Here is a 16,102-nt window from a genome sequence, read left to right as displayed (position 1 = left end):
TATAAAAACAATTTTGCTATGTGCATTAGGCTAACCGAGACTTAGCACTTACATATTATTGCCCTTTTGTTGGTTTCGATTGCTTATATTGTCCTAATTTGTAAGTCGCTTTTAATAAAAGTGTCTGATAAATAACTAAATGTAAATGTATTAGTTGAAAACTCGAGAACCGCTCAAGGCGAATCGTTTGGACCAATCGTTTTTGTGATTCAGATCAACTGATTCATTTACAATTGTCCGAGTCAAAAGACCGATTCGCTCACGAATCGGACATCGCTAGTGGATGTCAGAGAAACGAGCTCGAGCTACCTGCAGGGACACCGAAGAACTGATCCGCGGGACTGGCGCGAGAGACCTAATCCACCAACGACATGTGGAGACACTTGAGGAAAGCGCTTGCGAGTAACTTAAAATAACTAACTTTATCAGGAATTTTTTTTATAATACATATAAAACGCGCCGGTTCCGTTTCAGGTCGCAGTTTAGTGTGTTGCAGGAATGCGTTGGAGTTTGTGCTCTGTTCGACTCCAACAGATGCTCGTCTTTGAACAACAGCGACGTTGTTTATGAATTGGGGAAGATTTGAAGCCAGGCTCAGCCAGTCCGGAGCACCCGAGAGAGAGGGGGAGAGAGGAGACGAGGGGAGGGAGGAGAGAGGAGAGAGGCGGGGAGGAGAGGGGCGCCCAGAAAACGCCCTGCTGCTGAATCCTCTCAAAATTAAAACTTTATCGCGCCATTAACGGTACGCTCGCACTGAAGGATGAGAAGTTTGATTCGGCTCAATTGTTTAAAGTAGCCACTTCATAGATTGTTGTGAGGGGGAAAGTTTGGAAAACCTCAATTGTTCCCATTGGATTATTTTTTTTTTTGTCCGCTTTATTCTGGACAAGCACGGGGTACTTTTTGGAGGGCGGCGAGTAGGAGGCTGTCTAGGCCCGCTGCTCGACAACTTGAAATAAGATCTTGTATCTTTAATGTGAACCAGAAAAGTTGGGCAGATCGCTCGTCATTGCTCAGACTGGCGCCAGGACAAAGCAAAAATGTCGCTAGGAGCGGAGAGAAGGATGGAAACCCGGTTGAGAAAACTGGAAGCCATGCTCAAAGAGCCGCGGTCTGCGATCAACTTGGAAAGTTTGCTGGTAAGTTAAGTTCCCCGTCCTTTTTCATGAATGTTTAATACGCCTCGAAGATCCGTTGCCTAGTGACAGGGAAAAAAGAAACAGCAACAGCTTAACCGCGATGTTGCATTGCAGAAACGAGTGTCTAGTGAACGTTACAGTCGACTGTGAGGAAGTTCAGTGTGCACGTTGATGTCTCTTTTAATATCCTCGGTATTTGTACATAAACATCGCCCCTCTTCCTTCTTTCCTTGTCGGTAACTTGTGGATGATCTCAAGTCCCAGTCTCCGCGTATAAAACTGTTCTCACGTACACTTGCCATATTTGAATAACTCTGCTACGTCAAGTTCTGAGTTCATATGTTGCCTCGCTCCAAATATAGTAATATTGTTGGCCTGCAACATGACAATTTCGTAATTCCCCCTTCCTGCTGTTGATGGCTAGTTTTTGTTCTGGAAGTAGACTGCTATTAACTGGCCTGCAGGTGAAGGTATGGGACACATTTCCAAGAGCAGGAATATTTACAGATGGATCTAATCTCTTCAAAGTGCGATTTTTTTTCCTCTTTTTTTTTTTTTCCTTTTGTGTATTTATAGATGAAAGTTTCGTGCCCATCCTTTTTTGTGTGTGTGGGAACATGTTCAGTTCAGTTAGTTCCAAGTAATCATATTTGGCGAGTTTGTCAATCGGTTTATGTCTGACCTAGCTATTGACGAAAACAGGAGATATGCAGAATGCCAGAAGTTAGATAAATCTGACAACTATCAAACAGAGAAGTGCAAAAACAAATAAAAAAATATTTAAAAAGTTTCTTTTAGAGGTCTATGATTATGAATAATTTAGTCTGAAAGCAGTATAAATTAATTGTAATTCTTCACATGCTTTTTCAATGACTGAAACTATTAGAGAGCCGGATAGTCCTTATAATGGTGATATTTATGTGATATAGCGGAATAAAATTAATTATAGCAAATGAAATTTGAGCTAAAATGTAAAATTTTTGTATGCTCTATGCAGTGTTTAATGTGTAAAAGTTTGGGGTTTATATTGATAGATATTGATAGTAATAAGAAATTTAATTATGGACTAAATCAAGCACATTAGAATGTGACAAGGAAGTCTGGATTTATGGCTGTTGAAAATTCAGATTCGCCATCACATGAATAAATTACATTTAAAATGTATTAAAATAGCATTCTTTTTAAATTCTAATATTATTTATCCATATTTCTCAATGTTTTACCATATTTGTACCATAGTTTTTATGATAAAATTAATGCAGCCTTGGTGAACACAACCGAAAACGCATGTCACCATTCATGCAGGTACCAAAGTGAGCATGATGTTTTTGTTTACACGGTCGTCAAGAATACGCAGAGCGAATCTGGGCAGCATTTACACTGAAATGCAACCCCTGAGTTTTCAAACTAAAAGGGTCTGGAGCATTTTCGAAAGTCTCAGTTTTGGAGGATCGAAAACGACGGAGTAGTTAGGCATTTTAAAACAAAAACAAACTAGTGTAAACATAGCCCTTGTCCCACCCCAAACTCTTCCCATTGGTTGAGTCAGTGTTGTTCTGTTGGGCAGGTTGTGATGCATAAACTAACATCCACGATTTGACAGAACAACAGTGTTCACTGTTCAGGGAAACTACCTTATTAATGGCTTACTAATGATTTTGGATAAGAAACCATTTGCTTGCCAAAACAATGTTTTAAAGCATGCATGTTTGAACTTCATAGCAGATGTATGAAGTAGATGTGAAACGTATTGCTTATAGTAAGTGGAGTGATTCATTTGAGGTAGTCGAGGGGGCAGTTCTTTTGGTACTGAATGTTCCTGGATGCATAAACTGTATGTAAAATGGCATGACAGATCTATGTGACTGATTAGAGTTAATCTGGTCAAGAATCAAACAAAACTCAGCAGACACTTGAAGCATGATTTGACTAACTCTGTCTGGGCCTAAATTCTGAGCAGATATCTGAGAGAAAGATATAGTTCATCCTTTCTGAGAGAATCAGTGCGTATGTTTATCAAGGAGGTGTGTGCTGTCCATTATGAGAGTGCTGGTGACAGAGTTTCTCCACCACTGAAGAATGTGTGTGTTTCCTGAGGAGGAGATGAGAAGAGGAGAAGTAGGAAGCAGTGAGTGGGAGTGAACAGGCTTCACTCTCTTTCTTTCTTTCTCTCTGCCATTTATAGCTCAAGTTCCTCTCTGGTTTAGCTCAGGGCAGGAGATAGCTCTGTGTGAGAGTGTTTAGCTGTAACGAGATGCTTCTAGAAAACACATCAAAGTGATATTTCCATTCCGTTAGAGGCATATATGAACTTACTTCCAATAAGAAGTTAAGAATGCAAACATTTCTTATCCCCAAAAATGCAAATATAAATAATCTCTTTGCTTTCACCCCCTCGTGATCTCTTTAAATTGTCATTAATTATAGCTTAAGCTGATTACTGTCAGTTATCCAGTATAATATGATTGATTTCAAGCCTTTAAATCAAGTATTTCAGCCTGAGATTATACCTGCTTTGACCAGTCTGTGTGTTTGGGAGAGTGATGCCAAGTGGATTCATCAGGAACTTTTGGAATTTTCCAGGTATGTTTCCAAAGGCAATTTTCCCTATTTACGAAGTAATGTAATCCTTTTTTATTGTGATTACTACGCTGTCATATTGCCACTAGCTCTGGCCACTTTTAACCTTACAGAAAGATTACGTATTGTTGTGCATTACCTCTGTCTTTTAGAGCAGGTGCACAACACTGTGGCCCATTGTAGTCCAGTAAATGTGTATAGATGCTGTACAAATCCAACCTACATGCTGCATTTAGGTCTAGTCCATCCTTAAAAACAGACTGGTATGATTTCAGTTTAGACTGAAGTGTTTAAATGTTACGGATGTAGCGACAGATCAATACACTTTGTTCTATCCATTGGTTGTTTAATAGAGTGAAGGCAGATCTGAATGCAAGCTTTCAGTCTATTGTACGAAAGGGGCTGGGTTCAGATGACAAATTGATTGGAGAAGTCCAGCATACACCAGCCAAGAGAAGTCTAGAAGTCTAGTGTTGTTTCACTAGAAGGTTGGATAGTTGCATTATAAAAAACTGTTGAACTGCAAATTCATAAATGGCAACATCTCCAACATTCCAGATTAGCGGATTTCTCCACATCACCTGAAGATGATTTAATATTCCTGCTAAAGAGCAGCAAGTGGAGATGTAAAAAAAAAAAAAACACACTGTAAAAAATAAATTAATAAAATGTACAATTCCTAGGCAACTTCTAAGTTCTCTCAGCTATTTTTTTAATAATTGTACTAAGTAATAGTAATGCGTTTTGTCAATTTGAATTAGTTTGTTCACTAAATGCAAAATGTCTCGTTCATCCAATATATTCATGAAGCCAACAAAAGATTTCTTGTTCAGTAAACTTTCTTTTATTTGCCTCAGTAAATTCATTTCTTGATATGATAGTCAAATGTACTATATGGACACTTAATATGTTAAGTGAACCATGCTATGTTTGTAAAGAGGATAACAATCATCCTTTCAAAACAAATAAATGTAAGATATAGTTCTACACTGCTATAGACCTCAACTCTTAACATCACAACATAACATATAACATAAAAAAATGACAAATAAGCAACAACAACAACAAAAAATGTTTAAATGAAGTCATCAAACAGCAAAAAAAAAAAAACGAACAAAACCTGTGTATAACAGTAACTACATAATACTCACTTAAACACAAATTCTTTCATCTTTAACAAATGATCTTTCATGATCAGCATGTTGGTACCATTGAACAGTTAAAATTGGTCCTTTAAAATGGCCAGGTGGAAGTGTGGTCTGAGAGAAAAGGGCAAAGGTCAGGCTCAGGAGGGAAGGTTAATGAATAACCCGTCTGTCATTTATTTAGTGGCTGTCAGAAAGGCAACGCGTACACAGATAATTGTAGGGCACAATCCCAGGCTAACGGTAAAACCGGACTGCTATTATTTATTCCTGGAAATCAGGTCTCGTGTTGCTCTGGATTGGGTCAAAGTGGAATGTTTCAGTTGCGGGTGTTTTTTAGACACTTTGCAACCCTGAATAAGTCTGGCTAAGATAACTGGCGGTCACGCTGTAGCCTGGAATGTTGATGGGCCTTATCTCTGTTCCCTTCTTCCCTTGAGGTGTGTGGATAGCGTCTGCTTGTATAGTTTGTGTGGTTGCAGTGGGTAAGAGATGCTGACCACAGTGTTCAAATTCCACCCTTGTTCTGCACATTCACATTAGACCTGTGTTTTGTAACATAAAACTTAGCAAATAAGCTACTTTTTTTGTGCATTTTCCCTTTTAATAAAAAATTCTCTGGTCATTTTAAACATGTATTGAGGTATTTCTTTAGCTTAGAATGTGTCCCAAAGGATCGATTATCCTATACTTGTTCCTTTTTGTTTAATTTGAGATTTAGAAATTTTAGAATCATCGCATTAAAACTTTTTTTTTTATCATGCCTTTATGATGTAAGCTTTTTAAATCCCTTGAAACCATTTTTTGCATAGCGGTTTTTTTTTATCTCAGAATTTTAATCTTTCACACTTTAATCCTAATGTAGTTTTATTAAAAATGAGTGTCCTTGTTTACAAAAGAGATGACAGTGCCAATGAAGAGCTTGGGAGGGAATAAAGAAACATCAAGGGGAATATAACTTGTGAATCAAATATATATCATGGCAGTGCCAAATGATGCAAATTTTTTTTTTTTTTTTCAGTTGATTAGAAATGACATTGTTTTCTGAATATGCATGACAGACAGACATTTTCCTGTGATACATGCATACAAAATACACTGGTCATAGACAAACTAAATAAACTAGAGCATTTAAAGGGTGTTTTTTTTTTTGATACATGCATAAAAAATACACTGGTCATAGACAAAATACACTGGTTATAGACAAACTAAATAAACTAGAGCATTTAAAGGGTGTTATTGTTTTTTGTAGAGTTTCTGTGTTGACAGAACCAAAAGTTTCATAGGTGAAAAAAAATAACCATGATTCCTGTCCCAAAAAAAAAAACTAACAAAAAAAAAACATTTGACAAATATTCACCTGTGTCTTTTTTCTATTCATGCTCTTCTTCATGATATATATATATATATATATATATATATATATATATATATATATATATATATATATATATTAATTCATACGTTTATTCAGCAAGGATGCATTATATGCAGTTCTATCCAGTTTTCTATTAATTGAGCAATCTTAAAATATGTGTCACAGTTTCCCAGAGATGTATAAAGTACTAGAGACCCATACTTGAGTAAAAGTACAAGTGCTCTATCAAAAAAGTGACTTGAGTAGAAGTAGAAGTGCTCTTTAAGCACCACACTTAAGTAGAAGTACTAAAGTATTCAACATTTTTTGCACTTAAGTATTGCAAGTAGTCTATTTTAAAATTTACTACTCAAGTACTGAAAGTAAAAGTAGAAGTATTGTGTTATGTAGCTATTAAAGAAAGTAGTCAAAAGTTTGAACATATTGTTTTTACTATTTCAAATGATTAACCTAAAGGACAATCACAATTCCTTTGACTGTAACTTCTTGTAAACAAAAAACGGTTACTAGGGTTAGTTAGCCCAATTTGCAAAATGATGTCATTAATAATTTACCCTCATGTTGTTTCAAACCCGTAAGACATCAGAGGGTCATTTAGAATTTTTTGAAGCATCGAAAATACATTTTGGTCCAAAAATAGCAAAAACTATGACTTTCAGCATTGTATTCTCTTCCATGTCTGTTGTAAGACAGTTAAAAACAAAGCAGTTTGTGATATCCGGTTCGCGAACGAATCATTCGATGTAACCGGATCTTTTTGAAACAGTCCACCAAATCGAACTGAATCGTTTTAAACGGTCCGCATCTCCAATACGCATTAATCCACAGATGAATTAAGCTGTTAACTTGTTTAATGTGTCTGACACTCCCTCTGAGTTCAAACAAACCAATATCCCGGAGTAATTCATTTACTCAAACAGTACACTGACTGAACTGCTGTGAAGAGAGAACTGAAGATGAACACCGAGCCGAGCCAGATAATGACTCGTTCACGACTCAAGAACCGTTTCTGTCAGACGCGTCCGATTCGTGAACCGAGGAGCTGATGATACTGCGCATGTGTGATTTAGCGTGAAGCAAACCGAAACACCGAGTGTCTGAACCGAACTGATTCTTTTGGTGATTGATTCTGAACTGATTCTGTGTTAATGCTATGAGCCCAGGTGCAGTCAACGCCAATGACGCCATTGCATCGAGCGCAAAAGAATCGGTGAACTGTTTTCTTCAACTGGTTTATTGAATCGAACTGTCAGAAATAACTAACGTTACTGGTCATCCGAGATCCGACGCAACCGGTTCTTGACTCGTGAACGAGTCATTATCTGGCTCGGTGTTCATTTATCTCTTCACAGCAGTTCAGTTACGCGCAGTCTTCTTAATCGCTTGATTCGCTCAATGATGTGCCAGCTTCATCAAACCTGCCATCTACAGTTCTGGCAGTGGTTTGTAATGGAATGATTCGTAACATTATTATAATTGTAACGAGTAACGATGCAGCACATAAAAAAAATATCGGAGTAAAAGTATTAAACTCAGCGAAAATATGTACCGAAGTAAAAGTGGAAGTAGGAGAAAAAAATAATACTCTAGTAAAGTACAGATACCGCCTTTTAGTACTTAAGTACAGTAGTGAAGTAGTTCTACTTCGTTACTATACATCTCTGCAGTTTCCACAAAAATATAAAGCAGTTTTCAGCTTATTTGATAATAAGAAATATTTTTGAGCACCAAATCAACATGTTAAAATAATTCTGCTATCACAGGAAAAAAATAATAAATGAAAAGTAAAAACAGAATTTTTTATTCGTAAGTTTTGACCGATTGTTTTAAATTTCATCTGTCTATTTTAAGTAATTGCTGTTCATTTGAACTTTCTACTCATCAAAGAATCCTGAAGAAATGTATCATGGTTTCCAGAAACATATTAAGTGGCACAACTGTTTTCAACATTGCTAATATGAAGAAGTGTTTCTTAGGCACTACATCAGCATTTTAGAATGATTTCTAAAAGATCATGTGACACTGAGGTCTGAAGTAATAGCTCCTGAAATTTAGCTTTGCATCATAGGTACATTTTAAAATATATTTTAAATTGTAATAATGTTTTTTACTGTATTTTGATAAAAAACTGCAGCCTTGGTGAGTATTGGAGACTTATTTCATGAATATTAAAACATTTTATCGACATAGTCTAGGTTCGGAGCAACATCCTTTATAAAAGCAGACCAGGCATCTTCCTTCTGAAACGCAAATACATATGAAGTCCCTAGATCTTCACTCTTACTGTAACTGTATCTGTGTGCTGTTGTCTAACTGATCTCAGCTCCTTTACCTTGCAGTAGTGTTACAACTGACACGTCTTCCACACTGAAGCAATAACATGAGCACACAAACATTGTGTTTGTAAGGTTTATCCAGGAACATCTGGGATAAGCAGGAATCCAGCTGGATCCTGATACTGTTATTGTTTGCTGTCATTGTTGGATCTTATCAGCCTGCAGCAGGTTCAGTCTCATCTGGAGACGATCTGTTCTGCAGCAGGAGAGAAGATGCGATTTCATGCCGCTAACACCCATACTGGTCCTGTATTCTTCACTTTATGTTGGATATGGAATTGCATTGGATGCTATGCTGATGAGGCCTCCCCATACTCTTGTAAACATCTAGGGATGCACCGAAATGAAAATTCTTGGCCGAAACCGAAAACCGAAAAAGAGAAAACCAAGGCCGAAAACAGAAACCGAAACACCGATAGAAATTATGCCAATTATTAGTACCATTGCATTTATTGCTATGACAGTGTACTAACTTTACTAAAATTAAGACATTGCAATTGCATAAATTAATATTAAAGTTTCAAAGATAATTACAATTACATAACTTATTTTAAAAAAACACATAAAAATACATAATTACAAATGATGCAAATATTTATTAAGCACATTGCAACAATGCACAGTATAAAATAAAATTCTAACTAAAAATTTATCCCACTCATGTGTATATTTAATAATAATGTACAGGCCTACTGGCCTGCAGAAAGGTTTTAAAATGAACAGTTCTCTCATAAAAACAAAGTGCATTTAGGTGAAGTGCATTTGAAATTGTTCTATGTAGGACTAGAAAGTGCATTACTTCTCCAGTTGGCAAGGCTGTTATCACTTCTGGGGATGGAGACTTCAGACAGATAACCATCTAGCTGTTGAGCAGTTGAGCTTGTCATCTGCCTGACATTTGAGAAATATTTGAGAGAGTGTATTTAAATAGGGCCAGGGCATAAATAAACATTTTTATCAAATTAAAGCAGAAATCTAGCAGAAAATCTAGCATAAATATGGCTACAATCTGATATTATGTATGTATATATGTTTGTGTGTGTGTGTGTATGTGTGTGTGTATATATATATATATATATATATATATATATATATATATATATATATATATATATATATATATATATATATATATATATATATATATATATATATATATATATATATAATAGCCTAAGAACAAAATAGCCAACGTATTATTATTATTTGAGGCACTTTCTTGAAGAATTCCACTGAACATATCAGACAACAATGGTGCATGCCACTCATCTGGTGCAGAGACCAGTCTTTTTTTGCGCTCTGATCTGTCTCCAGCGCTTGGCGCTTCTCCGCATTTCGGTGCATCCCTATAAAAACATCCTTTGTCTTTAGTGTTCCTGTAGCTCAACTGGCAGAGCATTGCGCTATCAAGCAGAAGGTTGGGGGTTCGATTCCCCAGGAACACATGATTGGTAAAAATTGATAGACTGAATGCACTGTAAGTGGCTTTGGATAAAAGCATCTGCTAAATGCATAAATTAAATTTTTATTTTTTTATTTATTGTTAATGTCAACACCATTAGCAGGAGCAGGATTTGCTGGAGAATCCAATAAGTTCTGCTTTTGTTGTGTGTGTGTGTGTGTGTGTATGTGTGTGTGTGTGTGTGTGTGTGTGTGTGTGAGGCATGAGGTAGATAGTTATATGTCTCCGGAAGAGGGACAAGTTTCTCTTTATAGACAGGAAACATTTGTCATTTGCTCCAAACATTCTTTGTTGTGTGGAACACAAAAATCTAAATGTTGAAAAAGATCCTTATCACGCTTTCCAATACAATGCTGTAAAAAAAGCTATGAAATATTCCTGCTAGTTCACAAGAGAAATGGACATTTAAAAAAAAAAAACACTGTAGAAAAAGTATTTGTTAACAAATCATTTTTTTGAGTTAAATCTTTTCAAATAGTCTTTTGATCCCATTCACAATCATAATACTAGGCTGGAAGATTTGGTTTTTGAATCAACTGATCCACTTTTTGGAGTTTGACTCACTGACTCAAGGTTGAATAAAACAACTTATGTACTACTCCCTAGTCTTTGTTCATTTTCATTTAAACTGGTCCGGAGAAATCCACCTTTAGTGTCTCACTGAGAAAGTCTGTCGGTTTGGAATGACATGATGATGAGTAAATGACGACAGCATTTTTATTTTTGGGTGAACTAATCTTTCAATGAAATATAACTTGTTCTGCGTTTCTGAAATGTGGTTTCTGTGAAAATCTTGGGTTGTCAAAATGATCTCCCTGGACACCTCCTTCCTAGAAAAGAAATGGTGACTGAAATGAAAGGTTTGGCCTGTGTGGTTTCTTTATACCAGACCTCTTTGTGTAAAATACCAGAATGCATCAGCCACATTGAAAACTGCCCAACAGTGGTTTTAGAAGTGATTTGAGTGCAAATGGAGCTTCACAGCAAGGTTTATTTAATGTAGAGCTTCGTAACCACACCACAGGATGTACACTGTACACTGTAAATAAAATATGTAGTTTTTACAAAATAATTCCGGCAGCTGTGGTTGCCAAAACTGTTCAGTCTAATGTTCCCAGCATTATTTATGTTGTTTTATGGTATTGTATTGTGCTGCTGAGAAGTTCCACACCCTTGTTGTGCTTTGTCATTAAGTTTGATCTGATTGTCATGGTGGACGTGAGATGCGTCATCTTCAGGAGATGTGTGTTTTGAAGACCTCTGTGTACAGTTAAATGAAAACCCACTTTATTTATTGCATTAATTTGGTAAAAAATACAGTGAAAAAAAAATATATTGTGAAATATTACAACGAATACATAACAAATAATGTATATATTTATATTTTAAATTGTAATTTAATGCTTTGATGGCAAAGCTGAATTTTAAGCAGCATTACTCACATGATCCCTCAGAAATCCTTCTAATAAGCTGATTTTGTTCTCAAGAAAACATTTATTTATTAATATCGAAAACAGTTGTGTTGCTAAATATTTATGTGGAAACTTATAATTTTTTTTTTCCAGAATTCTTTGATAGATAGAAAGTTAAAAAGAACAGCTTTGTTATACATTATGATGTCTTCTCTGTTACTTTTAATCATTGTGATGTGTCCTGGCTGAATAAATGTATTAGTTTCTTTAAAAAAAATAAAACTAATGTATATGTACTTTGTAAATATTTCAGGTAGTTGTTGTCTGAACCAGTGTTAAATTGTTTATTAACCTTGATAAGTTGTTGTCCATTTTTGATGGTTGTCGGTGTAATTATTGAACAGATGTTTTGAATGTTCCTTTTTCCGTGTCTCAATTTCCACTGGAAAAAAAAAAATAAATTCAAGTTTATTTGTAGAGTTTTTCACAATGCAAATCGTTGCAAAGCAGCTTTGCAGAAAATGTAAGTTTCTGTATTATATTTAGCAATAGCTTATCAGTACTGACTATCTCAAGTTGATGTTCATATGGCAGTAATGTACAGTAAAAAATATTGTGCTTTTTTCTGTGTGCATTGAAGGATGAGACACATTTTAACTGGACTAGTGGCATTAGCAAATTAGGCTAATTAAAATGTCTGACTACCTAATGGAGGATGGAGATCTGTCGGGGGTGGTTTGTGATGCTGACCAGGTTCATGATGTTGATTTTACAGAGTTTCATTCAAATCAGATATGATTCATGATTGGTAAACCACTGCTCTACATTCTTCAGTGATATGTCTAGCTGACAAGTCAAGCTATCAGGTTTGAGTTGGTTCGTGTGTATGTACTTTGCTTTCTGATCTCTGATTCTTAGGGGCGGTGATTCTGCTGACTGTTGTTAATCAGCATTAAATTGTTGACGAGCAGCTGTTTAATGGTTACTCTAGTCACTTTTCATAATTAATGTATAATTTTTTTAGGAGTTACAGGATAGGATCTCTATGCATTGAAACTGAATTGTGGCATCCCCTTGTATAGTGGCTCTGTTCCAAGACCTAGTGAGGCACCTTGTTGTCTACTGCATGCATTGACCGTTTTCTTCTAAGGCGGCATTGTAACTGAAACGAAACATCTTAACTGGTACCCTATAACAAACAAATAGTGATTTTTAGTGAGGGGACTTTACTCACAACTGATTTTAATAAAGCTCCTCTAACACAAACATTGGGGAAAATAGTCAGTTTGTAAATGTTCATGTTGTTTATTAAATTCATAATCAACCTTTCAATTACTTTAATAACTCCATTTTTGGATGGATTGTTTAGGGCTGCATGATTTTGGGGAAAATCTTTATCCACTTTTTTTTTTTACCTGATAAAAAGTGTGATTTAAAAAAAAAAACTTCATTTAGCCTATTTTTTTATTTATTTTTTAACTATGTTTGTTGTTTCACTTTTAAGAATTATGATAAAATAATAATTGTAATATTTAGTTATTAAAATTATTTTTAATAATCATTGTAATAATAATAATAATAATTACTATTATTACTAAATACAAATCTTAAAATAGGAAATTACTATTGGATATCACTGCAGGATAAATGGATTGATAGAGTAATTAAGAAAAATAAGATAAGTAATTAGTGATGAGCATTGCAAGCAAAAATAATATTCAAAAATTGCTGGGTATTAATCGATTATTATTTGAAAATCGCAACTTTCACCTGCAAGCATGCACAAACACTTATAAACAGAGAGAGAAGGAGAGAGATGGGATTCACTCTTCACTCAATCTGTATGATAAACGGTTTAATTCAGAACATAGGCTACCTTAACTATAAGCCATATAATGATTAAACGTGCTGAAACATATTTATATAATAAACATAACCAAATGATAACACTTATTAACATAACAATCCGTCGTTTAGCATAAATCAACTGTTCATAAGTCTAGGACATTTTACAAAAAAATGGAATTTCCTCCAATACGAGATTGGAGGAAAAATATTCTTCAATATCTTTTGTCGCAGTTATATCTAGGGGTGTGCACAGATAGTCGAACATTGGAATATTCGTTCTGCTCTAATCGATAAATAAAAATGATATTCGAATTTCACACACAAAAAATAAAAATAATAAAGTTCACAATAAAACCTAATTTGGTCACTTTCTGTGATTCTCCATGGCATATTTGAAATTGTATGCAAGCAAAAAATAATTAATGAATGATATATTCATAATATATTCAATGATATGAATAAGGGGCTGTTCACATATGCCTAAAAACGCTCTCCTTCTTTCCAAAGCGCTCTGGCAGAAGCGCTCCTGAGGTGTCTGCCGTTGCTAAGCAACAATGACGTGCTCTCTCCATGAAGATGCGGAAATTTCAGCAAAGGATAAATGGATTTGCAGCACAAAAAAATTGCTTTCAGTAGCTCTGCTACTGTTCCTTCATCTTGGTTGAGCTTTCAACGTTGTTACGGGAAAGGATGAAGCTGAATGTTTAGTTCTTGACCTGCAGCGCGCTTGCAGCATTCTGAAAAGTTGAGATGTTTTTAACTCGATGCGGTTCGGACGTGCCTGGAAAAAACGGGTGCGTCGCACCGCGTGCGCATCATGACCGCGTCGCTTCCCTTATGTGTGCGCATACCGCGCGCCTACATTGGAAATAACAAACTTGAGCTACGCAAGTCTTTTTTTTTATGCCACGCAATCTACAGTATGCGTGTGAGACAATGTGTTCAGAAAACATGGGATAATTTTTTAAGACAATATTCGCATTAGTATATATTGCTACATTTTGGTCCAAAAAGAACAAAAATTACGACTTTATTCAGCATTGTCTTCTCTTCCGGGTCTGTTGTGAGTGAGTTCACAACACTGCAGTGACGCTGTTGACGTACAATGCTGCTGACGTGTTATCTTTGTTATTGGGCGCACCAGAAAAATCGTCAGCAGTGTGTACGTCAACTGGCACAGCAGTCGCACTCACAACAGACCTGGAAGAGAAGACAATGTTGAATAAAGTCGGAATTTTTGTTATACCGTACATACATTTTCAAATGAGGGACTGAAAGCTCTCGGACTAAATTTAAAATATCTTAAACTGTGTTCCAAAGATGAACGGAGGTCTTACAAGTTTGGAACGACATGAGGATGAGTCATTAATGACATAATTTTCATTTTTGGTTCAACTAACCCTTTAAAGTATATTAGGGTCTTTAAATTGCTGGCTACATAGGTAGCTCATTGTGTTTTGGAACAGAGCCAGTGTTATTCATTGTTTGCCGCAGGTGGATATACTTCACGTCATTGACTTGAGTCTGTGCACATTCATTTGCCAAAATAAAGAGCAGGAATGCTGCGTTCATTTAATCTTTATACATTTGAATCCACTGATTAGCTACTACATGGAAGATTGATTGACAGATGAGCGGAACACTTTATTTCAGTTACTCAGCACAATTAGTCTTTTACTTTGAGAGATCCCACCCCAAGTAAAAGTGGTTTGTTGGACAAGTATCAAATTACACTCCCAAACCATTTGCAGTTCTTGTCCTGATGGTGCTTCGATAATGACTCTGACTTTGACGATAGGAATGTGTCCAGTCTGTTTTGACAGGTCTGGTTGAAATCAAGTGGGAATGCAGTTTATGAAATTCTCATATTGGTTAGAGGAAATTCAAAGGTAGTTAACTAATACATGTTCTAATAGTGGTTTATAAGCACACAAATGCAAACATACATGACAAGATGTCTGTATATCAGGGTTTATCATGGTTAAAAATAAGGTGGAGGTGATTCCATCCTGCTCATGTGCACACATTGTACCCACCCTTCAGCTGGCTGAAACAAACACTTTTTACATGATACATATATAAGGTGTTCTATTAATTAGAAGATTGAATAAAATGACAATTATCAAGTTAAATTTAGCAAAAACAAACCTGTTGAAATATGAAATACAACATAATAGCTAAAATGTGCCCTTTATTATAGGTGAACTTAAACATTTGATTGATTGCACTTTATTCTCGCCATGAACATAGCTTTAGAAGCTGCTATGGCGTTTAAAAGAAAAGGAAGAAAGAAGAAAGAAAGAACTTAACATTAGGTTGTTAAACACTTCATGAAATTGAAAACCTTTATTCATTCTTTATTCAAGTTTCTTTGTCCATGCATGTTGCTTTGATCCAGCATATATTTACCCACTTATTATAAAGTGTCTTTCTAGAAAACAAAACATTTTCTCACAAACCTACGTGAATTCTTCTGATAGATTACATCATGAAATTTAATTGCAGTAGGATAACAGGTGCATGACCATTTTTTATTTGTTTCAGGACTGATCCAGTCCAATACCAAAAATTTGTCTTAAGTATTGTCCAATACCAATCCGATAATTTGTATCCGTTTTTTTTTTTAAAATCAGTCTAAACCTCTGTGTGTTGACCTTATTGACACGGTTTTGTGTGTTAAACAAAATCTACTAAATATAGACTGCTTCATTACACAGAGAAATAACAAATGAACATATGTAATCATAATCTATGACAAAAACACTATTATAAACTAGATTTAGTAGATAATTCAGCAGCAAA

At 35.5% G+C, this 16,102-nt stretch overlaps 1 protein-coding gene across 3 annotated transcripts in view; it reads left to right on the top strand.

Moving 5' to 3' along the window:
• The first annotated feature begins 257 nt into the window (after positions 1–257).
• LOC113112582 (rho-associated protein kinase 2-like) overlaps positions 258–16,102 on the top strand; it is a 43,090-nt gene continuing 27,245 nt past the window's right edge. For 2 of the 3 annotated variants that reach the window (XM_026278283.1, XM_026278282.1), the window contains exon 1: positions 1,041–1,139. In XM_026278283.1, coding sequence (XP_026134068.1) covers positions 1,041–1,139 — 99 coding nt within the window. Of the gene's footprint in view, positions 1,140–16,102 lie in introns of all 3 variants that reach the window. The other variant, XM_026278281.1, reaches the window with a different exon arrangement.

This window comes from Carassius auratus, chromosome 13 (genome assembly GCF_003368295.1).
Source record: "Carassius auratus strain Wakin chromosome 13, ASM336829v1, whole genome shotgun sequence".
NCBI classification, from domain to species: Eukaryota; Metazoa; Chordata; class Actinopteri; order Cypriniformes; family Cyprinidae; genus Carassius; species Carassius auratus.
This window is presented reverse-complemented; position numbering and strand designations above follow the sequence as displayed.